Source organism: Xiphophorus maculatus, chromosome 5 (genome assembly GCF_002775205.1).
Source record: "Xiphophorus maculatus strain JP 163 A chromosome 5, X_maculatus-5.0-male, whole genome shotgun sequence".
Classification (NCBI taxonomy): Eukaryota; Metazoa; Chordata; class Actinopteri; order Cyprinodontiformes; family Poeciliidae; genus Xiphophorus; species Xiphophorus maculatus.
The window spans coordinates 23648913-23669721 of NC_036447.1; the positions used below are offsets into that span (position 1 = coordinate 23648913).

Below are 20809 nucleotides of genomic sequence, written 5' to 3' on the forward strand. Positions count from 1 at the left end.
AGTTTAGAAATAGCCCACTTCAATTTTTGTTTCAGTTGTTTAATTACGTGTGGACTCTTTGCTCGAAGGCAGTACAATTAATCCCCATGCTTGACGTCATGAGTCATAAGTGAGTCAGGTGCTTGTTATAGGACTGTCAGCATTGCTGCTGCTGCTGCTGAGCTCTTTTCTTTTGCCAAGGTAAACACGAGTAGGCGGACTCCACATTGAAATCTGCCATTTTACTGTTATTTGTTTGAGATAAAGACGGCGAAAACGGAGGATTGCAAGCTGATGTTCCAGCGTTTCTTTTCATATTTCAGGGACTCGGTGTAAAACTAACTTTTTTTGCTCCCCCAGAATTACTCAAGGGTTCCTCCGAAACATGAAGACATGTTGCATAATTTTCTAGTTCTTGAAGCACATTATCGCCTTTTGTTGGGGTGTTTTAAAATCTTGCTTATGATGTTATCGTTTGCATTAAAACAAAAACAAAATGCACTTCTCCACCATTGTGTGTCAGTGTGAGCGTGCATTTGAACAAGGTCATGCGTCACACATACAGATCAATATGTGACGTATGTGACCAATGAACTTGCAGTATGTACTGAATGCATGTTGCCCCAAAGGTGTGACAGTAGGAGGGTATGGGTTTCCAGATAACACGCTCTTCCAATCACCCCCCTGGCACCAACAGCTGAGCCTGGGGAAGGCTAGAATAAGTGGGGCTGGTGGTGGGGGACTGGAGCACGTTTTCCAATCTAAAAAGCATTTTCCTTTCTCACGTAAGTTGAAAATATTGAGTAAAGTGCAGAAATTCAAACTTACAGTTCTTCAATCAGAAAACTATTCAACTTATTTGCATTTGCTTTTGCAAAAAATGACACAAGAGATTTAGACATCTTGCTTTGTGACAAGTGACAGATGGTTCCTCCCTTTTTCATTTATTTTTAGATGTATTGTCATTCCCTTTTTTAAGGTGTTTTACACCAGATATTCCCATAGACTAGGTTTGATTGGGAACCAAAGCTGCAACATTTGTAACATTTTCAGCTGGTGCAGTTCACTTTCACACTGCACTGTCAACATATCCAAGTGTTTTGAAAAACTTGTTCCTGCACCAAAGGCCACTTAACGACAGAAAAACCTCTGAAGAAGACAGGAGAGCAACTTTCTCTGTCACAAAATGTAAACAAAAATGGTATAGCAACAGACTTTAGCACTTGTAGGATTTCTCTTTTGTTTTTGGTAAAAGACCACGAGCCATTTCACTCGAAAGCTCTAGACTCTTGTGTTTGTTTTAGTTGCATTTACCCAGAATGCCCTGAACTTAAGTTCACTTCCTGCTTTTGGGATGGTCTCTGGTCCACTATTCATTTGATTTCATTTCAACCGAACCGAGACCTAGGTTTTCAGGTGGACCAGAATTAAATTGTTTTGGTCCGCCTAAGTAGATTGCGCATTCCCACCTCCCCAAATAAACCGCACTGAACAGGACTGGTGTGAATGCACTCTAAAAATGTATCTTTCTATCTATCTTTTTGAGTTGTAAAGCACAATTACTTTTGAAACGTTTGTATAACTGTTTATATAATGGGAAGCTGGGGTATATATGGCAGCATTTAGACTCAGTTGGTGGCTCTTTTACTCTTTTTCTTTAATTCTCATCTGTGAGAAGGGGGAACATGAGGCTGTTCTCGGTCTGGTACGTGCCGCTCTGCGTAGAGAGCCAGGTGGGTGATATATAAATTATCAGAGCTGCCACATCTCCAGCTCATCCCCCTGTCTGACTGGCGTTGCTCACACCTAAAATGGGTCTTAAAATCAGGGGATATGGGGGGGGTCTTAGTTAGGGCTGATATATAACTTAACAACTCAGCAATTGTAACAGAGTCTGTAGCGGTGGTAATGGATAGCAATGTGTGATATTCAGTGTGCAGTAGTGGAGCTCGATTGTGCGATGAGCCTCTGCCAAGCAGAGGAAGCAGCAGCACAGCTGACAGTTTGAGGGCTTATTGACAGCTGGGAACCGTCTGCTTCATGGCCAATGTCAAGATAAATGAAGGTTGTGGCTTCTGTGTGGAAAGGTGGACGCATGGTGCCGCATTTTTTTAGCGGCCCTTTTTACAAACACGGTATACTTTAAAAAGCATATTTCTAGTAATTATGTCTCCTATTGACAAATGAGTTGAACAAGTTTTCTGTAATATAATATTGCGATATTTGGAGTTACTCAAAACATACACGGCTGTTAAAAATATTTACTCCCTCACAGATTCACACCCTCAAATGTTCAGGTGGAGCCCATGAGCAAAGTAGATGAAAAAGTCTGGACCTAAATGTGAAATAGTTTTAACCCCCTGAGGCTTTTGTTTTTGCTTTGTCCTATGAACCATTCAGAGGTGAATGGTTTGGCTTGAGATCAGGACCCTGCTCTAAAACCCAAGTGCACTTGAGCTTAAGCTCACAAACAGATGGTCAGAAAAAGCAACATTTATCTTGATGAAGCGAAGCAGCCCCAGACCATCACACTCCTACCACCATGTTTCACTGCGGGTTTTTATTTTCTGAACTACTGTGTTAGTTTTAAGCCAGATTTGACGAGATGCATGCTTTCTAAGAAGCTCCACTTTGGTCTCTTCTGGCCACAGAACGTTTTCCCAGTTTTGGCAAAAGTGTTTTTTGGTTTTTTTTTTGCCAATTGTGTTCAGTTTGGGAAGCTTTAACAGGAACTCTCCTGTCGATCCTGTTGTTTCCCAATCTCTCTTATTATTGAGTCACGAACACTGACTTTATCTAAGGCACCACATTGCTTTGATGTTGTCCTTGGTTCTCATTTTTTTTGCTCTCATGGATGAGTTGTGAATGCTCTCTTGGAGTAGATTTGTATGACTTGCTACTCCCCTAAAAGTCAGCCACTGTTTTGTAGTGTTTTCATTGTGGATAATAACTCACTGTGGTTCACTGTGGTCCCAAATTCTCTCAAATGGCTCAGGAACATTTTTCACATGTTGGTCAACATGTTGGTTTTCCATTAGTTCTTCATTTCTTTTCAGAGCATATTGTGGGTTTTTTTGCCATATTTGATCCCACTTTGTGTTGCTCAGCAGGTTATATTGAAGAGTGCATTTGCACCAGCCCTGTTCAGTGTGCTTTAATCAAACTCCAGTTCGTTTGTCTAGAAGGCCTGGTTCATTTGGGGAAGTGTGAATGCACTATTGAACTCTGATACGGAACAAAAAACCAAAGACTTGAAGTCTTGCATGGTTCAAAACCATATGTGAATGCAAGTGGAGAGGAAACCGCTCCAAAAGTAGGAAGTGCAGTAGCACAGGGCCTTCTGGGTAAATACAATGTAAATGTACGCGAGGTTCTAGCGTCAGCGTTAGAAATGGCTCGTGGTGTTTTACCAAAGACAAAAGAGAAATCCTTGAACCGCTTAAATCTGACACTACTTCATTTTTGTAGTGTTTACATTTCATGAAGAAGGAAGTTGTACTCAGGGTCTTCTTCAGAGGTTTTTGTGTCATTTGCTGTCGTGGCTTTTGGTGCAACACTGCCATTGGGGAGGGGAGTGACAGACTTTTCAAACGTTTTGGATCGTTAGACACAGTGCAGTGTGAAAGGGAACCACACCAGCTGAAAATGTCTACTAGACTATTTCTTCTAAATGACTTTTTTTGTTCTCCACAGAAAATTCAGAGCAGACACTATCACGTTGAACATTAAACAATGAATACCAAAATACCGGTAATAAAGTGATTCTGTGCCACTTAGACAACAACTACATTGCTGTAGTTGTTGTCTACAACTACAACAATGTAGTTGTTGATAATAATTTGTGTAGTTTTGCGTTCTGGCAGTAGGAGAAAACCACTCGATCTGTCTTTTAGGAAAACTTGTGCAGCTGTGAATAAAGCTGTGATTCGTCCCCCCCAATGTTTATAGTCTTGTAGGAAACTTGTTTGCAGAATCTCCGCTTATAACAAGCCGTATCCAATGGTGTGTTTTTATTTTCATTGTTATGCATTTAAAAAGTTCATGTAATACATTTTAAAGATGGTAAAAGGAAGTTAAAGGATGTAAAATAAAATGTCAGCAAAATATGACTGGAGTTAAAGGTTTTAACTCCCAAATCTCAACGTGTAGAACTGTGAGTGAGAAACGTGGGGGAACTTGGTGTCGTATTTCTGACGCCTCAGTTCGCCTCGTGTGCTGCCAGTTTGAAGCATTCATTTTGCAGTTTGATAAAATTTTTCTTTTCTCTCTCGCTCTCTGTCTCTCTTTTTTAAAGGGGACATTCTGCATTTTTTAAAAAAGACAGAGCCTTTATGGACAAATTTGTTTCTATGATTAAATTGGGGAATGAAAAGCTCTTTTTGATATCAGCGGAAATAGTTATGGACACCAATAATGTAATTTTAAGTTTTTGTTTGAGTTTTAATATTTGCTCGGTTACTTTTGGTGATTGTGCTGATGGGATTTTTTTTGTTTGTTTGTTTTTAAATATAAATCTCAGTGAGGTTCTTATGTTTGTCCTTCTTTTGCCAGCTTACTAAGTCAGCCTTAGTAACAGCTTCAGATCACTTTCAGGCATTAACATGTGGTCAGGAATAGCAGTCGGTGATATATAACGTGCACGTGCGAGAAATCCAGCAGATTACAGTTGCGAATTGTTGACATTGGTGAAGAAAAGCTTTTACTAAATGAACTAAAAGACATATTGCATCACGCACAGAAAAGCTACAAGTGTGAGAAGCGTGATTTTTGAACCACCAAATTATGCTTCTTTTGTTTTATGTTCTTTGCCTATAAAAAAATTATACAAATACTGTTTACATCATCCAAATCCAGTCCAAAGTGTTGTATGTAAAAACATTTACATGTCAGTCAAAATTAAACAGCTTATGGCATCTCTATACAAATATGCTCCATTTATTTAATCCATATGACTACATTTAATAAACATTTTTCTAGTTTTAAACCATTTCTATCCTTTTCTCTGGTTTATGTCCCTCACATGTAACATGTAAAGAAGTGACGTTGAGCTCATGTGTTAATGTTGAGTTGGTCGTTTGGTTGGTGATGATTTCCTCTTCGGTTTGAAGCTGTCATTGTCCTGAAGAGTGGGATGCTCAGAGTGAGACTCAGGGTTTTGTGGATATTACAGGATTCAGCGATGAGTCATGTGAAGGTGTGTGGGCCCGTCTGTCAGCGTAAGCCTTACACAACAGACACTTTCTAAAACTGGGTTAAGTTATGCGTCGTACCTGTGCTTATGTAACAAATCTACCGTTATTTTATTATGACACGGTTGCCATCTTGGCTGCAGAGATTTAGGGGTTTTTGTAGATGATGTGTGATGTTGTGAATGAGCAGCAGCAGGAAATCCTGATTCAACATTATCATTATTCGTTATGATTAAAATGTATCACCTCTCTCTAACTATGATGTGTTGTTGTTTTTTTCTAGGTGGTAACACAAATACCAGCTAACACTTAGTGTTAATGACCAGAAAACCTGTTTGATTTTTTAAAAATGATTTCTTATCATTCTGATAAATACTTTCTGTATTAATTTGACTTTGAAAGGCAATGGGAAAAGCCAGTTTTAGCATTGGAAAAAATGTTTTTGCTGCAGGAATAAGAACAAGGTAATGGTCTTGCAGGGTTTTCCTCAGTGTACTTTAAGCCTGGCGGGCCACCAGGGTCACTTGTGCCCCCACCAGGCTTAGCATTGTTAATTTATTTTAGTTTTTTTTTATGATTGCCTTTTTTTTAAAAGACTTTATAGTTGGTGTTTAGGTATTAATCATCCAGCTTCCAATACTATCAAGTGATATTTTAAAATTTGATTTCACATATAAACATGTTTTACCTCAAAAACACGACTGGCGGCTGGATGACTGCCCTACCGCTCCGAGCACCGGGCTTAGCAAGTTTTCTGGGGGAAACTCTGGTCTTGCCTTTAGTTAGCATTTCTGATGTGACTTTTTTCCAAATAACATGAAATAGATACTAATGAGCAGGTTTAAGTCAAAATAACATTGGATGTTTTTGTCATAAGAAACGTATCGTTATTTTCTTGAGCTCACAAGAAGACCACTGGAGGATCTTGACATGACGTATAGGAATGATCAACAACAGTAATGCGGTGATCTAGTTTTGATCTAGTAATTTCTTTTGTACACATTTCTTGTCATCAAAAACATCCTACTTCACAATGTATCCAAGGCTTCACAACTTGGATACATAACGCATGCAGCTCATGCACATCACTTTTCTTGTAAGCAAATATGTAAAAGTATATTTTTTTCTAAAGTTACACATTACATCTTTAAGTATAGAAGCGAAACAATACCGTGGCATGACAGCCAAAATAAAATTCTCCACCCTGAAAGAGTTGGATACTGTACATTTCACACCCCTTATCCCACTACACATGCACTATACTATACATAAGCTGCCACACTACATGGACCTGAGAAGACGTCCAGGAAATATTCTCCATGTTTATATCAACCTAAGACACAATTTTAGATATTCCAAGAACCAGAACCAGGGTGATGGGACCTCGACAGTAAATAAGATAACTCCCTGCACTTCAAGATGTAATTTCCTGCACTATGCGATGGCAGAAACAATAACCTGCTATTACTGGCTCCTGCTATCAGCCACTCCACCAACGCCATCGTCAGGTGTCAGGGATGGATGATGAAGATGACGTCCATGTGGGTGGGAGAGGAAAACAAAACAATGAGGGTGAATCACACAAAGTAGCAATGCAGTGCTGACACAGATGCACAAACAGGAGGAGCCTCTAGGCCAAGGCAGACGTGTGTGTTTGGTTAGAGAAGAGATTAGAAATCAGAGACAACAAGGAAGCCTAAAATAACCAGTGTGTTGACGACGGAGGACCTGGAGGGCTCCTGTTTGTCATCGGCAGGTTAAAATCCATTCCAAAGAGTTTCCTGACAAATTAACTCCCTCCTAATCGATTGCACCGCAGGGAGACCGGGCTTGGGAGGGGATTGCGGTCATGACAGGCCACTTCCTGATTGTAAATGTGCAGGTGCTGCCATCCACAGTAGGGCTTTAATCGTGTCCCTTGCCCCTGTGGGTTTAGTTGGGATGTAACTTCCGGCATGACAAACAAAGAGCTCAGCACACAGAAAAGTTACATTGCAGGCATATTTTCACGTGTGAGTGTGTTAGAGCTCAGGGACAGCTGTCAGTGACTCGTCATCGCACAGTTAGGAGGGCAGTAACCTTCCCGGCAAAAAGCAGCCTTCACCAGGCTGAAGATAAAACTTCCTTCTGTCTGGCAACCACTTTGAACGTCCATAAAAGTTGATATCCAAAGAATAAAGCCAATCAGTCACTGAAAGAGGATGCAGCTCGGAGATCCCACATGTTCTTTAAGTTAAAAGACGACGGCATAAACCTTCTTTTATAGAGTATAACTCTGACTACGCTCCTAGGGAATCCCCTGATGGCCTTCACACAGAGCATATCCAACCCATTCTGCTCACTGGCTTTCAAAGGGATTTCTCCTTCCCTCTCTTTTTCATCCAATCATTTAAGAGCGTTTACGGAGCAGCTGCTGGAAAAGTTGTGAAGTTCCCTTGCCCGTGGTGTTTGGACTTGTTGGAAATTAATTGTTATTTGAGCGGCCTGCGATGCCAGCACCTCCGTGGGATGAGACACGTCGAGCCATATGGTCTGCTGAGCCTCTACTTTTTCACTTTAGTGTGCGATTGAGCGTTTTCCTTTAATGTGTTCTCCATGCGCCGGGCTTATCCCTGAGCTGGCCTGGCATCTGTAGCGCTTTGCCCTGTGGCGTGTCTCCTCACAAACATCTGAGACAGCCATGCAAATCCATTTTCATCAGTGAAAAACATTACAGAAGGACGTTTTAAATTATGTCTTAGTTGTTGACACTCAGTCTGTCCTGGATTTCAGCACAAACTTACAAAAGGGAAGCAGCCATTTGTAAACATTGACATTTATGTTGACGATGATTGTTATTATTATTACTATAGTTGTTATATTTTAGTATCTCGATCATTTTTTTAGTCCAGCAAAATATCCACTGAACTAATACTTGCCATTGTGTTAATGGTTTACATGCATGAATATAGGCAATATTTCTTATATTTCTTAGACTATTATGATTCAAATAAAGCAAGGTTCGCTAATAACACTGCAATAAAAGGTATTGTAGAGTACTGTGTTTTCTTTATAACTTTGCAATTTTGTGTTTTTGTTTAGCACCTGCTGCTACGATATGCTAGACACATAAACTTGATTGATTGATTTTGCAGTCAGTGTTGGGTAGTAGCTGCTTATATTTACCTGAGTAATGTTTTGGGGGGGGGGGAATCAACTTCTTGGAGTATTTTTACTACGCTTTACTTTTACTTGAGTAATACACTAAGAAGTATCGCTACTCATGCTTAAAAAATATCTGGATACTCCACTGTAAGTAACTACACTGAATGAAGAGCAAATATGTCTTAACCAAAACTTCACCAGACACAGATGCAGAATTGCAGGTTTTGTTAAAAGTTTTTTTTTTTTTAATGTTGCCTAATTTTGTTTTTTTCTAAGTATGTTATTTTTTTTGTTTTTTCTTTTCCATATAGAAAAGAAAAAACATTTATGTTTTGGGCCATCTGGTGATGGGATTATTAAATATTGAATGTTTGACGTTTTGATCAGTTACTCCGTACTTCAGTAGACTTTTTACCAAATACCTTTTTACTCGTGAGTAAAAATATGTTGAAGTGCTTCCCTTACTTTAGTATAATTTTTGGATACGTTACCAAGCTCTGATTACAGACTACTTTATTCTCTAAAACTATAATCCTAACTAGATAGTGTATGTTGAACACACCCTATTGCAGCTGTATGCAGGGCTGGATTTACAAGGATGTACATTTTATTAATGCAAATTGAAGTAATTTAATGGGTAGTCCTGCACATCAGCAGGTGTAAACTGATATATGGTAGGTTTAATGTCTATCCAATAACTCCATGTTGTTCCCAAAATATTTTACAGTAACTTCATAACTTTCAAATATTCAAGTATTGTTTATATTCATAAAAATCTAGAAATGTTTACACAACTCACCTGATATGGGCCTGTGACTTTTAAATAAAGTACAATGTCAGCAAAACTCACATTCAATAAAAAAAATAAATGAAGAAATAAAAAAATCTGTGTTACCCCCAAATGTTGTGGCCATGTCTTTCTGCCCCCGTCAGCCTTTTCCAACATCTGCGTGTCCTGCTTGTGCTGTTCAGTACAAGTAACAGATGAGGCAAAGCTACATCTGTCCCGGATGGAGGAAATGTTATCCACGTCTGTCCACATCTGGAAGCTCCAAAAGCACATTTTTACGGTGCGAATAAAACAGCTAAACCTTCAAAGTTTTCTAAGGCTCAGTAGAGACAGGAAAACATCGAGAGCCAAATCCTCCTGGCAATTTCTACTGATTTATTTTTTTTAACACAGTTTTAACCCACAGTTCACATTTTTTTAAAAAACATAGAAAATCTTTTGACAACCTTCTTTTATTCATTATGCTAATGAGTCGATAACAATACATTTTGTTACCCAGTGATTCTTATCGGCCCAACTAACCACTACCTGTTATTTCTATTGTTTGTGTATTCTTTTAGTTTACACATTATTTGGCTATATGGGTGGATTCAAAATGTGCCTGTTAGCATAGTAGACACACACTCGCGCGCACACACACGCATTTTACTTTAGTTTTTCAGGTGGATCTCCATTTTTTCTGGTACATCAGGTTCCCAGTCTTGATTTCCTGTGTTTAGCTTGTTTCTAATCCAGAAAGAGAATATTTATAAATTTTCCAGAATAGGTTTACAAAGACAACAATTTCTAGTAAAGAAATTAAGCAAACAGAATCGCATACCATTATATCTGTAATTTTTAAAATTTTATCAGATGTATTCATCATGTTTTGTCTAATGTGTTTTGCATTAGATCAGGTTTTTTTTTTCTCGTTTCTCTCTTTTGTCATAGTTAAATAAACAACTAACCAAACTAAGTGTTCTGTAAGGAAGTAAAAGTGACTCTGCATCAGGTCAGGTGACATCATTTGTTGCATAAAAAAATATAATTTCTTACTAAACTATATTAATCTATGTCTTTCTAAACTTTTTTTAAAAAAAAGGGGGCAGCAGAGTGAGAACGATGGGAGGAAGGAGCAGAGCGGAGCTGCGATTGGTTGACAAGTCGCTAAAGCGGGACCAGTCTGTAGGGTGTGATCGGTATTTGTGAAGTTGACAGTATGACAGATGGGGAAGAAGAAAAAAAAAAAAAAAGAAGCAATGCCTGCTTTAACCAGAGATGAGTGTGAGGTAAGAGCAGAAAGAGAGAGAGGCTGAGTTCAAGCGGAGCAGAGCTGAGGGGGTTGTGGGAATCGTTGCTACGTCACCTTGTGCACCAATATAGCTCAGATGTTGCTGACCACGATGCAGGAAGACTTCGCTTCGATGCTCTCTGTCCTGCTGACGCTCTGGAGGAACGTGAATGGCCGTGCCTTTGGAAATGTGGACTCTAATCTCATTGAAAATTAGAAGAGAAACTTTAAATGTGTTTCTGCGTAGCAGTCGGTGGTGTTGTAAAAAACAAAAAAAAAAAAAGAGGGCGAGAGAACTTTGCTGTCTACACCCGTGCAGCGGCTATAAATAACTGTTTCAGGGCAGCAGGCAAAATGGTTGGTCAGCCTCGTCTGACTCCAGCCAACGCCGCTTCTCATCTTACTTCACCTCTAAGTCTTGTGACAGGTCCTGAATTCCCCAACTCACAAATATTTCTTTGATTTACCGTACACGTTTTTCAATTTGTTTTAAATGAAACTTTGCTGAGCTCGAGTTTGAAGCTTTCTTTAATTGTATTTATAATTATCAACACCATGGTTTCAGGTCATCATCTTCCCTCTCTGTAAACTCTGATAAGTCAGACACATCTGTGATGTCACTTTGTGCAGTCGGGTGGAGTAGCTGGGGGCCCCTCTCTCAGCACCCAGTTTGACACTCGGCGTCAGCAGATCCCAGGTAGCGCAGGGGCTTTTCTTAGCTCATGTGCTTACATTAAAACCAACTGCAAAACACTTGATAGGCCATGAAAAAGGGGACAAGAGCTGATAAACTATTAAATTGTTGGTGGTGACAAAGCTTTAGCTGCTGTAGTTTATAAAAAATATTTCCCTTTTTACCCCCACTAAAACATCTGTACCCTATAAATACCAGTTTTCCTCAAATTTCCCCCCAAAATTGTATTTTTTGTATTGGTTTAAACTCTCACCATGACTGAATAACATGAGACTGAGTCAAGCTTCCCTGTTGTTATGTTGCACAATTTCTAACACCAGGTGGCATTTCTTCTCTGCTTGATCAGAAACAACCAATCAGAGCCAGGAGGCGGGTCTTATCGCTGTCAATCAGGATTGTGTGGACGCTGCTCAATTTGCTAACTGCCGAGAAACAACTTAATGTAGCATGGCCGCTGTTATTGGTGGCTATCCTAACTAGCCTGAGCATTCACAACAAGCTTTACTGTGGGGAACTACCTGTAAACAGGCATGATTGACAGCACAAAGACCCTCCTCCTGGCTCTGATTGGTTGTTTCTGACAGAGCGGTGCATTTCTGTAGATGCCAGTATCACAGAGAGAAGGCACAGGAGGTTCACTGTCTCATGTTATACTGTCAGTATGTTGAACATTTGAACAATTATGTAAAAAATAGATTTTTTTTTAAAATATAAAAGTTGCATGCTGCGGCTTTAAATTTGACTCAGGAGGCCAACTGTAATTGGCCAGCTGTGTGTAATTTAACCTCAGTCTAAGTCCAGCTGTTCCGCGAAGGCCTCCAATGTTGAGCACAGCAGAGAGGCCTGAGAGGAAGCGGTTTGAAGGAGGTTCAGAGAGTCGGGTCAAACCTACCGAGACATGGCTGGTTGATTAAACTGATAAAACTGAGCAAGAAGACCATGAACTGGAGGCGCAGCCATGAGACTCGTGATATGTCTGGAGATTTTCACCAGACGAAGCTGGTGGGAGCTAATTTTAATGATGGATTTAGCCAAATATAGAAAAATCTTTAAAAAAAACAACCTCCTGAGATGCAAACTGCAGCTCTACAAAGTGTTGAGTCAGAGGCAGCAGTATGCAAATGCACGGTTCAGTTTTATTTGAACAGAAAAGCATTTATCACTTTACTTCCTCTTCCCAATTATGTTTTATGTTATGCCGAGGTGAGTAGAAAATTTTACTCAGCTAAGAGTAGCACTACTTCAACGTATTTTTACTCAAGTAAAACGTAGTTGTTCAAGAAAGGATCCAAATAAGAATAAAAAAGTATTTGGTAAAAAGTAGCTCAAGTGCTCATCAAAATATCAATTATTTGATATTTAAAAATGACATCATCAGACGGATCAAAATTAAGTTATGTGGGAATTTTGGTATTTTAAGGAGCAAAATAAAAATACTTAATATAAATAACATGCTTACAAAATCAGACAAAAGAAACATTTTTCCAAATCAATGTTTCTCAATATGAAACTTGAGGAATTTTAACAAAAAGCTGGTGAATTTTTGGTTAAAGCGAGTTTGTTCTTCACCGAATCCACAATATCCAGAAAGTTTACTCTTGTAAAAGTACATCTTCTAAAAGTGCTAAAATTCCCCCCATAGATTTACCTTTGAGGTTTCATGTGAATCAGTTATGTTGTAATTTGAAACATTTCTTAATATAAAAGCTGGACTTGCAGAGAAAAGAAAAACATTTTTATCAAGTAAATAAAAACGGTTGTTAAATTTATTACCAACTTAATCATTCCCTGCGGTTTGTGGTGGGAAATCTTTTTATTTCCCAGCTGATGCTTCAAATAGCTCTTTGATTCTGCAGTGGGCGCCATGTCAGCCGGACGTTCAGGATTACTGGCCGATTTCCTGCTCTGCCGTAAATCTGTTGAAATACTCCTGGTTAGGATGCAGCTGTCCAGTCAGAAGTTTCCTCCTCTGACCTAAACGCTTCGCTGTGACCTCAAAATCTCGTGGCGCACCTTCGCAAAAACAACTGGAACGAGATCACATGGAGAGACAATTTGCAGCTGGATTTATGCTTTTCGTTGATGCTATTGTGAGTCGTGAGCTTTCGTGTTTTACGCCGGACTTGGCGACTGATGCTTTTTTTCTTATTCTCATTTGATTTGGTTCCATGTGAAAATCTCACAAACCTAAATGTATCCTCCGACGTTTACTCCTGATCCTCTCGGCATAAATCTGAGCGACTCGTCATCAGTTAAAACACGGTGTGAATCAAAGTGACGGCTCTGACTCGGTGGGCATTGTGAGGGCCCAGATCCCATGTCCCTGGGGCCCAGATGCCTCGCCCGCTGGTATGGTGCCATAAATTAAAAGCTGCCCCCTGTGCCAAATGTGGTGCGAGGGAAGCTGAGCCTGCTTCCCCGCCCACACCAACCTCCCTGCTGTTGGATGTGTTGACTTCGCAGCCGGTGTCTGATTTCTTAAAAAGTTAAATCAAGATGTTAGGACCTTTTTGGACCTTGTTATGGTGTTTTCTTTTTCTTTTGATGCCGTTTCTTATCCATCTCTGTCGACACAGGCTGATTTACGTGAGAAAAATGTAAATAAGCAATCAGAGAAGATGAGTTTTAAGCCTCTTTTTCCTCTTATTGTGTTTTTTTTACAACACCAAAGCATTTCGTTTTTCTTCAACGATCGCTGCCCACAAATGTAAACACAAGTCTGAGATATTCCATGAGCGTTTCAATCTTTAGAAAAAGGAGCATGGCAGGACCTGGCAGACTGATGCGTCCCCACGGATCTCTGGCGCCATCTGCTGGCCACCATAAAACCAGAAGGACTTGATAGATGTTTGGGTTTGAGATCAGAATTGTTTCTGTTTAATCCGTTTCTATGGTCCTCAAAGTTTTCGTGTCAAAACAGAATAGGTCAAATTTGACTTTATCTATAGAAAAAATAAAGAAATAAAATTCAACTGAGAAATGTTTGATGGATTTTTTAAAAACATTTTCTCTCTGCTATTGTGAAAGAAAAGATCTAAATCTTTTTTGTTGTTTTGATTGTGTTTGTGGCTTTTAAATGAAGCAATAAAGTAGAAACTAAACTTCAGTAAAAAATAAATTGCTTCGTCATCTGAAATTTTTAGAAATAAAACGGAAAAGTTATGGTTCATTGAGCATTGGGAGCCCCCTCCCAACATATTTCTAACCCTTATGATCTTATAATTGTATGGACTCGGTTTCATCCAGAAATGTAATTGCAAATATTATTGCTAATATGACAGTGACAGTATTGTTTTCCTATTGCATGTCATTGTGTTAATCGGTGCTATACTGAGAACGACAACTCTCCATTAGATTATCGGTGCAGAAAAGGTCAGATTATCAGAAACGTAGAGGAAAACCATGGACTGAGTTTTATTTCAGCTAAGAAAATAACATTTTGTTTACACCATACTAAAAATTTACTTTTTTTTTTTTTTAGTTTTACTGAATAAATGTGAGCAAGTGTGAGCAAAAGGTTTTATGTCCTTTTGTTTGTAATTATTTTCTAAAACAAAGGAACAAATTAGGAAAGACCTGCATCTTCCTCAAACTTTAAACATAAGGCTGACTGCTCAATGTACCTTCCACTTCTAATTTACTTATTTGCACTCATATTTAATCAAGTTTCATTAGTTGCTGAGGTCCCTTGTGGATTTGATGGCTCTGTGCTTCGTTCTTTATTGTTTTCTCAGGCAGCTTTCTCCAGATTTCTTCTTTGTCTTTGTCTTCTTCAAAGTAATAGTAATATCACTGTGTTTATGTTTTACACCTCATTGCAACCTTAAAACCAAGGTACTCTTCCTCGTTGTCGCCATTCTTCTCTTTTTATTCCCTCCTCTCCTCCTGTCTCAGGTTCTCAACATGTATAAGCTGTCAAACGCGTCGATTCGCCGTCGTTATTTCTCAGACCGGTCTCACGCCTTCCTTAGGAAACATTTTTTGGCTCTGGCATTAAGGAGGAAATATCTCCCAACACCAATGACCATGTGGCAGCAGGATTACGAAGTCGAGACAGACTCACCTTGTGAGAACGTAGCGGAGGCCGGAGTGTTACTATCTGTAGCCTGGTGCTCTTGTACCTTCTCATGTGTTGTCCTGTCATCAAGGAGGCAAAGATTTGTTGACTATATTATGAGAACACAAGTTCGCGTCGTTAGATTGGAAGACTGGGAAGTTCTGCGGACCAGACGAACCACACATTTCGCTGTTTCGAGTGGCGCATTGGTCGTTTCGGATCCGCTTATTATGTCTTTGAGGACTGCTTTTCGGATTCAACGTTTGGTTAAAGTTGTTTACCAGCGACATGGATCATGAACTCTGGCAAAATGCAGAGAGAAACAGATGCACCAGTCCAAGGAAAAAGACGTAAGACATTTTTTTTTTTTTGCCGTATTACGAGTGCAACTAGGAGCTTTTAGTCGATATTAAGAAATTGCTGACTCTAATCAAGCTCCAATATCTTGCAGAAAAGTTACTTGTAAGATAGTTTTCCCTTCTTTTAAGAGTTCTAAGATATTTGCACTAGAAACTGGACCAAAATTACTTGGTAAATGTTTTTGTGTTTTTGAAATGCATGTTTTCAGTCCAACATCCAGTTGTAGTTTTGAAACATTAACTCCTGCAACTACCCACCACCTTAAAGCTTCCACAGCTGCTCCACCAGGCTGAATGGTACCACAGTTATCGCCCAGCATCAAATGACTGATAGATACACAGTTAAGCAATTCCACGCATTCATGAGTAGCAAATACTGGAAGTAAAATCAGTTTTCTTGCTCATCAATAGTGGATTTCTTTGCCAGTTGGATTGTAGGATTTCTTCAGACTTGCTGCATTTTACAGGAGATTCAGTTTGTTTATGTTTATCTGGTTGATTTGAAATTGTACATAAATGTTTAGGCTCTCTTATTGCTTCCTTGCTCTTTGTATGGAGCGTACTAACCGTCTAACTCAGTTTTTTTTTTTTAAAGAAAGCTGAGTTAGAATCTCTGGAGCGCCATTTGTAAAGATATAATCAAAAATTAGCAGCAATAATGTAGCCTGTAGCAAGAGAAAATATGAATATGAACATTTGTAAGTGAATGAATAACACATTTAAAATTTTACTTTGCAAAACTAACCCACATTTTTTTTATTTAGTCTCTCGTAACAGACTAAATAACCGAAATCATTGCTGTTCTTTTTTTTTTTCACCAATATATTTTTTATTGAGATTTTTCACTTTGAAAATACAAGCATGTAATTATCTGAACAGGTTCTCTTTGTAGTTATTACATGACAGTAATTATTTTTACTCAACTCAGAGAAATAAAAATCAAAGAAATAAAGGGAAAACAAAAAAGGGGGGAAAAAAGAGAAGGAAAAACAACAAAGAAAAAGAAAAAAAAAACACACACAGCTTCTCAAAAACGGGGGTATTCAGCAGATTACGAATTGGTCAGATATGAACGTACACGTCTATACAACATGGCACACCACAGGTTCCGGCAAATCAGAACTCAAACAGACCCTCTGTCAAGTCTTAAGTCCTTAATAAAATTAAAGAAAGGCCCCCAAATCCTCTCGAAAAGATACCGTTTGGATTTCCTAATATATGTTATTTTTTTCTAGCGGCAAATTAGACGACATCTGTTTTAACCACTGAGTGGCACTATGTCTGCTTATATTTTTCCAAGCCAAAGCAATAATTTTTTTTGCAGCTAACGAGCTTATATCTATATTGCTGTTCATTTTACAAAAAAATTGTCTGTCATATTTTCACCACGTTTTTCATTCATGTAGAAATGTTGCCGTTTCAAACTAAATGTTTTAGTTGGAAAGCTAAATGTTTAGCTTGCTAATGCCTCAAGGTTAATATTTAGTTTACAAACAAATATTTAGCTCCAAACTAAATATTTAGCCGCAAACAAAAGTATTTAGTTTGAAATTAAATATTTGGTTTACAAATTATATATTTTAGGTCAGATGATGTCAACCTAAATGTTTAGTGTTTTATGTAAATATTTAGTTTGAAACTGACATTTGTAAGTGAATGAATAACACATTTAAAATTTTACTTTGCGAAACTAACCCACATTTTTTTAAATTTAGTCTCTCGTAACAGACTAAATAACCGAAATCATTGCTGTTCATTTGACAACCATTATCACATAAAATGTCCACGTCAGTCAGCTTCAATTCTCTCTTAAATGTTGTGTTTCATAAACCTTAAATGATACTTAACAGATTTAATAAAGGACAAAGCAGATGGTGAAACAAATAAACATTATTCTCTGATACTGGCAAAAATAAAAAGCCTCCCCTATGTGCTGATTGGGCATAAAGATAATAGATTGTCCATCTCGGTTAGCAGAAGTGCAAGGCTAAAAATAAATTCATGTTTACTAAATGAGAAATGAGAAATTTTAGATTGGAAAAAATAAGTGCCTTCAATGGATTTTTACGTTTTACTTCATTCAATCCAAAATGAAAAGTTATTAAACTGGAAACCTTTATTTTTTTATTTTTATCATGCATGAAAGTTTAGAACCTATTTGTGAAACTGTAAATCCTAAACAGGACCAGATATCTGCACTTTATTAAAGAATTAAGAGCAAACCAACATTTATTTTTTCATTCCAAAGAAGGATAAATAAAATTCAGTCTGAAAATCAAGAATTAACAAACAATTAATTAGCTTGTTTAACTAATAAATCAATAAATGACAACAATGTTAATATTTTCCACCTGAAATCAGAATTACGATTTTAGCGCACTAGCCAATCAGATGTGTTTTAAGGTTTTATTGGGACAAATCTACATTTACTCATAGACACACTGAAGAAGCGGACATTCGCTCCAGTGAAAATCCTCTTCATTCCTGTAACCACGTGTGAGTGCAGCTCTGTGTCGGCGGGACTGAAGGTCAGATGTAATCCAGGGGCATTTACTGCTTTCCGTCACCTTGAACCTGAAGGGCGACTCGCCTTTGAGCTGTACTGCCTCTGTGGAAGCAGCAATACCCAAAGGCCAAATAGTTTAGCTCCCCGTCCCTACACACCCACACACACACACACACACACACACACACACACACACACACACACACACACACACACGCGCGCTCAACACTTGTGACTTTTCATCGTAAGAGCCTCTGGCTGTCCGTTTAACACAGGAAAGCTCCGTCTCGCCCCAGGGTAAGGACCGCTGGCTGGGATGTTATTCTAGTGTACATGTGTGAGCATTAGTGGCCGTGTCAAAGGGCACGGGGCGGGGGGAGAGGGGCCCATCCGTCTCAGATGCTGGGCAGATGTCAGAGCATGAAGGAGCCCCGGAGAGCGCAGTGTCAGAGGTGAGGCTCGGAACGCCGTCCGGTGGCTTCTCAGAGGTTTGTGTGTGTTGTTTTTTTTGTCGTCTGCTGCGGCGTGTCGGAGATTTAGGCAGATCTGCTCGCTGTTCCGCTGGATGTTTCAGTGAAATTCGATGCTTCGGCCCGAACTGCACCAAATCCCGCCTCTAATTTGTTGCTTCCTGCCAGTGAGGCTCCGCTGGGCGATGGGGTCGGTGCGTTGGGTTGATTTGCCGGCGAAGCTCTGATTGATCGGTGCCAAAATGAACGAGTTATATTGGGCAAAAGGAAAGTTTTCTGATTTAATTGTTTTGTTGCTGTTAATTCGTAATTTCTGAATATTTCTTTATGACATAGGAAACTGTTATAGGTAAATGTTTCTCCTGTTTTTATTTTTTACTTTCTCCACTGCGCTGTAATGCGCTACATCTGTCTTCAGCAGCTGCGTGTAGCTGGATTTAAACACTGAGACGCTGCACTTTATAATGCAGCGTATTGTAAAGAAAACATTCTTTTAGCCATAATTAATATATAAAATCATAAAGCAGCATGTTTTTTTTCTATATTATTATTATTGTTTTTATTATTATTTCTGTGTATTGTTTTCTGTTTATTGGGAGAGTAAAGGCATTTTATGTGATAATACACACTTAATTCTTTAGGTGGAGCTTTTCTGAAACTGGGTTTGTGTGCAGAAGGTTTAAATGGACACATTTAGAGTCAATTGTAATATTTGTCTGTGGCCAGACTGTGAGAAAAGAAAAATGATGAAATTTACCTAAATTTTGAAGTCCAGTCCTTTGGATGGAAGTCAGAATATATGAAAAATAAAAACTTTATTCTCATTCTGATACATTGACTCTGACTAATTTTCTTTTATTCTGAGCAGACAAACAGAGAGGAAGCTCCACTCTGATCTCCTTGCAAAGGGAAAGTTTGTTAAATGTATTTCTGGATAACTGCAGTGAGGTTTCCTGACAACTCATGTTCTCTAAATTTAGCTTTCTGGCTTTGCAAAGTATTATTTTTGTATTAAATAACAATTAAACAAAACTGACAAGAGGGAAAAAAAACTCATAAGGTTGTAAAGGAGCCCAGCTGTAGCGTAATTTGTGGTGGGGGGGCGTTGCGCGTTGCTATTAATGTTATGCCAACTGGGGGATAAAGTTTGGATTTCTTTAAAGTTTTTTTTATATTCTTATGTAAGGAAGTGTTATTCCTGCTTTGTGTTCATTTGGGTCAGTGATTAGCTGCTGATCAGTAAATACTGAGGTGAACAAATGACTTTGACAGACTACAAGTTGAAGTTATGTTGCAGATCATATTCCTGTTGGACTGTTTTCCATCTGATTGGCTTCTGAGCATATTCACCGCTTGCAAGATGAGTAGATTTCTGACTGCAGCATTATGGGATTTTTTTTTCTTGCCCCTTCTGTTGACTGATGATTGCATAGGCCAGGCATCTGCAACCTTTGACCACCTGCAACCTTTACCGCCAGCTAAAGAAAACTTTAGAGCCCCAAATTTTACATGAGCTTTGGAAAATAGCCAACTTTTATTTTATTTATTTTTTGTCTTATCCACTACATGAGGTTTGTTGCCTTTCTTAAAGAACCACCATTTTGTTTCTGTTTATTAGGATGTAAAACAAAGAAAAGCATAAAACTTTTAGCAAAAAAGAGAGAATGGATAAATTTTTTTTGCAGGAAGTTGACTGTGGAAAACGGTGTAAGACAGAGAGCTGATTCTGGTGGTAGATCTGACGTTTAGGCTGCTGTTAACGCTAACGTGTAGCAATTATACACAATAATTTCTAGGTGAGATTGGAACATTTCTGTCTTCCTGGATCTCTTTAATAGAACAAAAATACTTAGCTTTCAAAGGGGGAAAAAAACAACAAATAACAGAAAGTCCTTTAAGTGAGCCAACAAGCTGATTCCAGACCGGAGTGAGGAAATCTGATCTTTCTGTAGCGGCTTTTCTGGAAGCTGACGGTTCAAAGGAAGATGTGAAATCTTGAATTTCTTTCTCTTTCGTTTTCTTTTCTCTCCAAAGCTTTCCCTTCAAGTTATTATTAGATATTAGAACTTAGGAATTAGGCTGCAAACCTCTTTATTTAAAATCCAGAAAGCTCATAAGATACTTGATTAAAAATGACATTTGTAATCATCTCAGATGATATTCTGAACGACTAATTTCTCATACATAAAGGTTCCACTTATCAGTGCAGTAGTTAGCTTATTATCTTTGATTTAATCAACTTAGTTTAGTCTATTTTCCATTAATTAAACAATTAGGAGTATGCTGCTTAATTAATAACAAATATCACCCTTAAATACATTTATTACCAATTGGTTGCTTCATTTATTTGT

At 38.5% G+C, this 20809-nt stretch overlaps 1 protein-coding gene across 4 annotated transcripts in view; it reads left to right on the top strand.

Moving 5' to 3' along the window:
* rbm20 (RNA binding motif protein 20) overlaps positions 1 to 20809 on the top strand; it is a 52976-nt gene that overhangs the window by 8642 nt on the left and 23525 nt on the right. The window contains exon 1 of one of the 4 annotated variants that reach the window (XM_023333864.1): positions 15387 to 15473. The exons of 2 other annotated variants lie outside the window; for them this stretch is intronic. In XM_023333864.1, the coding sequence (XP_023189632.1) occupies positions 15412 to 15473 (62 nt within the window). In that variant the 5' untranslated portion in view covers positions 15387 to 15411. Of the gene's footprint in view, positions 1 to 15386; positions 15474 to 18363; positions 18441 to 20809 lie in introns of those variants that run through there. One more of the 4 variants, XM_023333865.1, reaches the window with a different exon arrangement.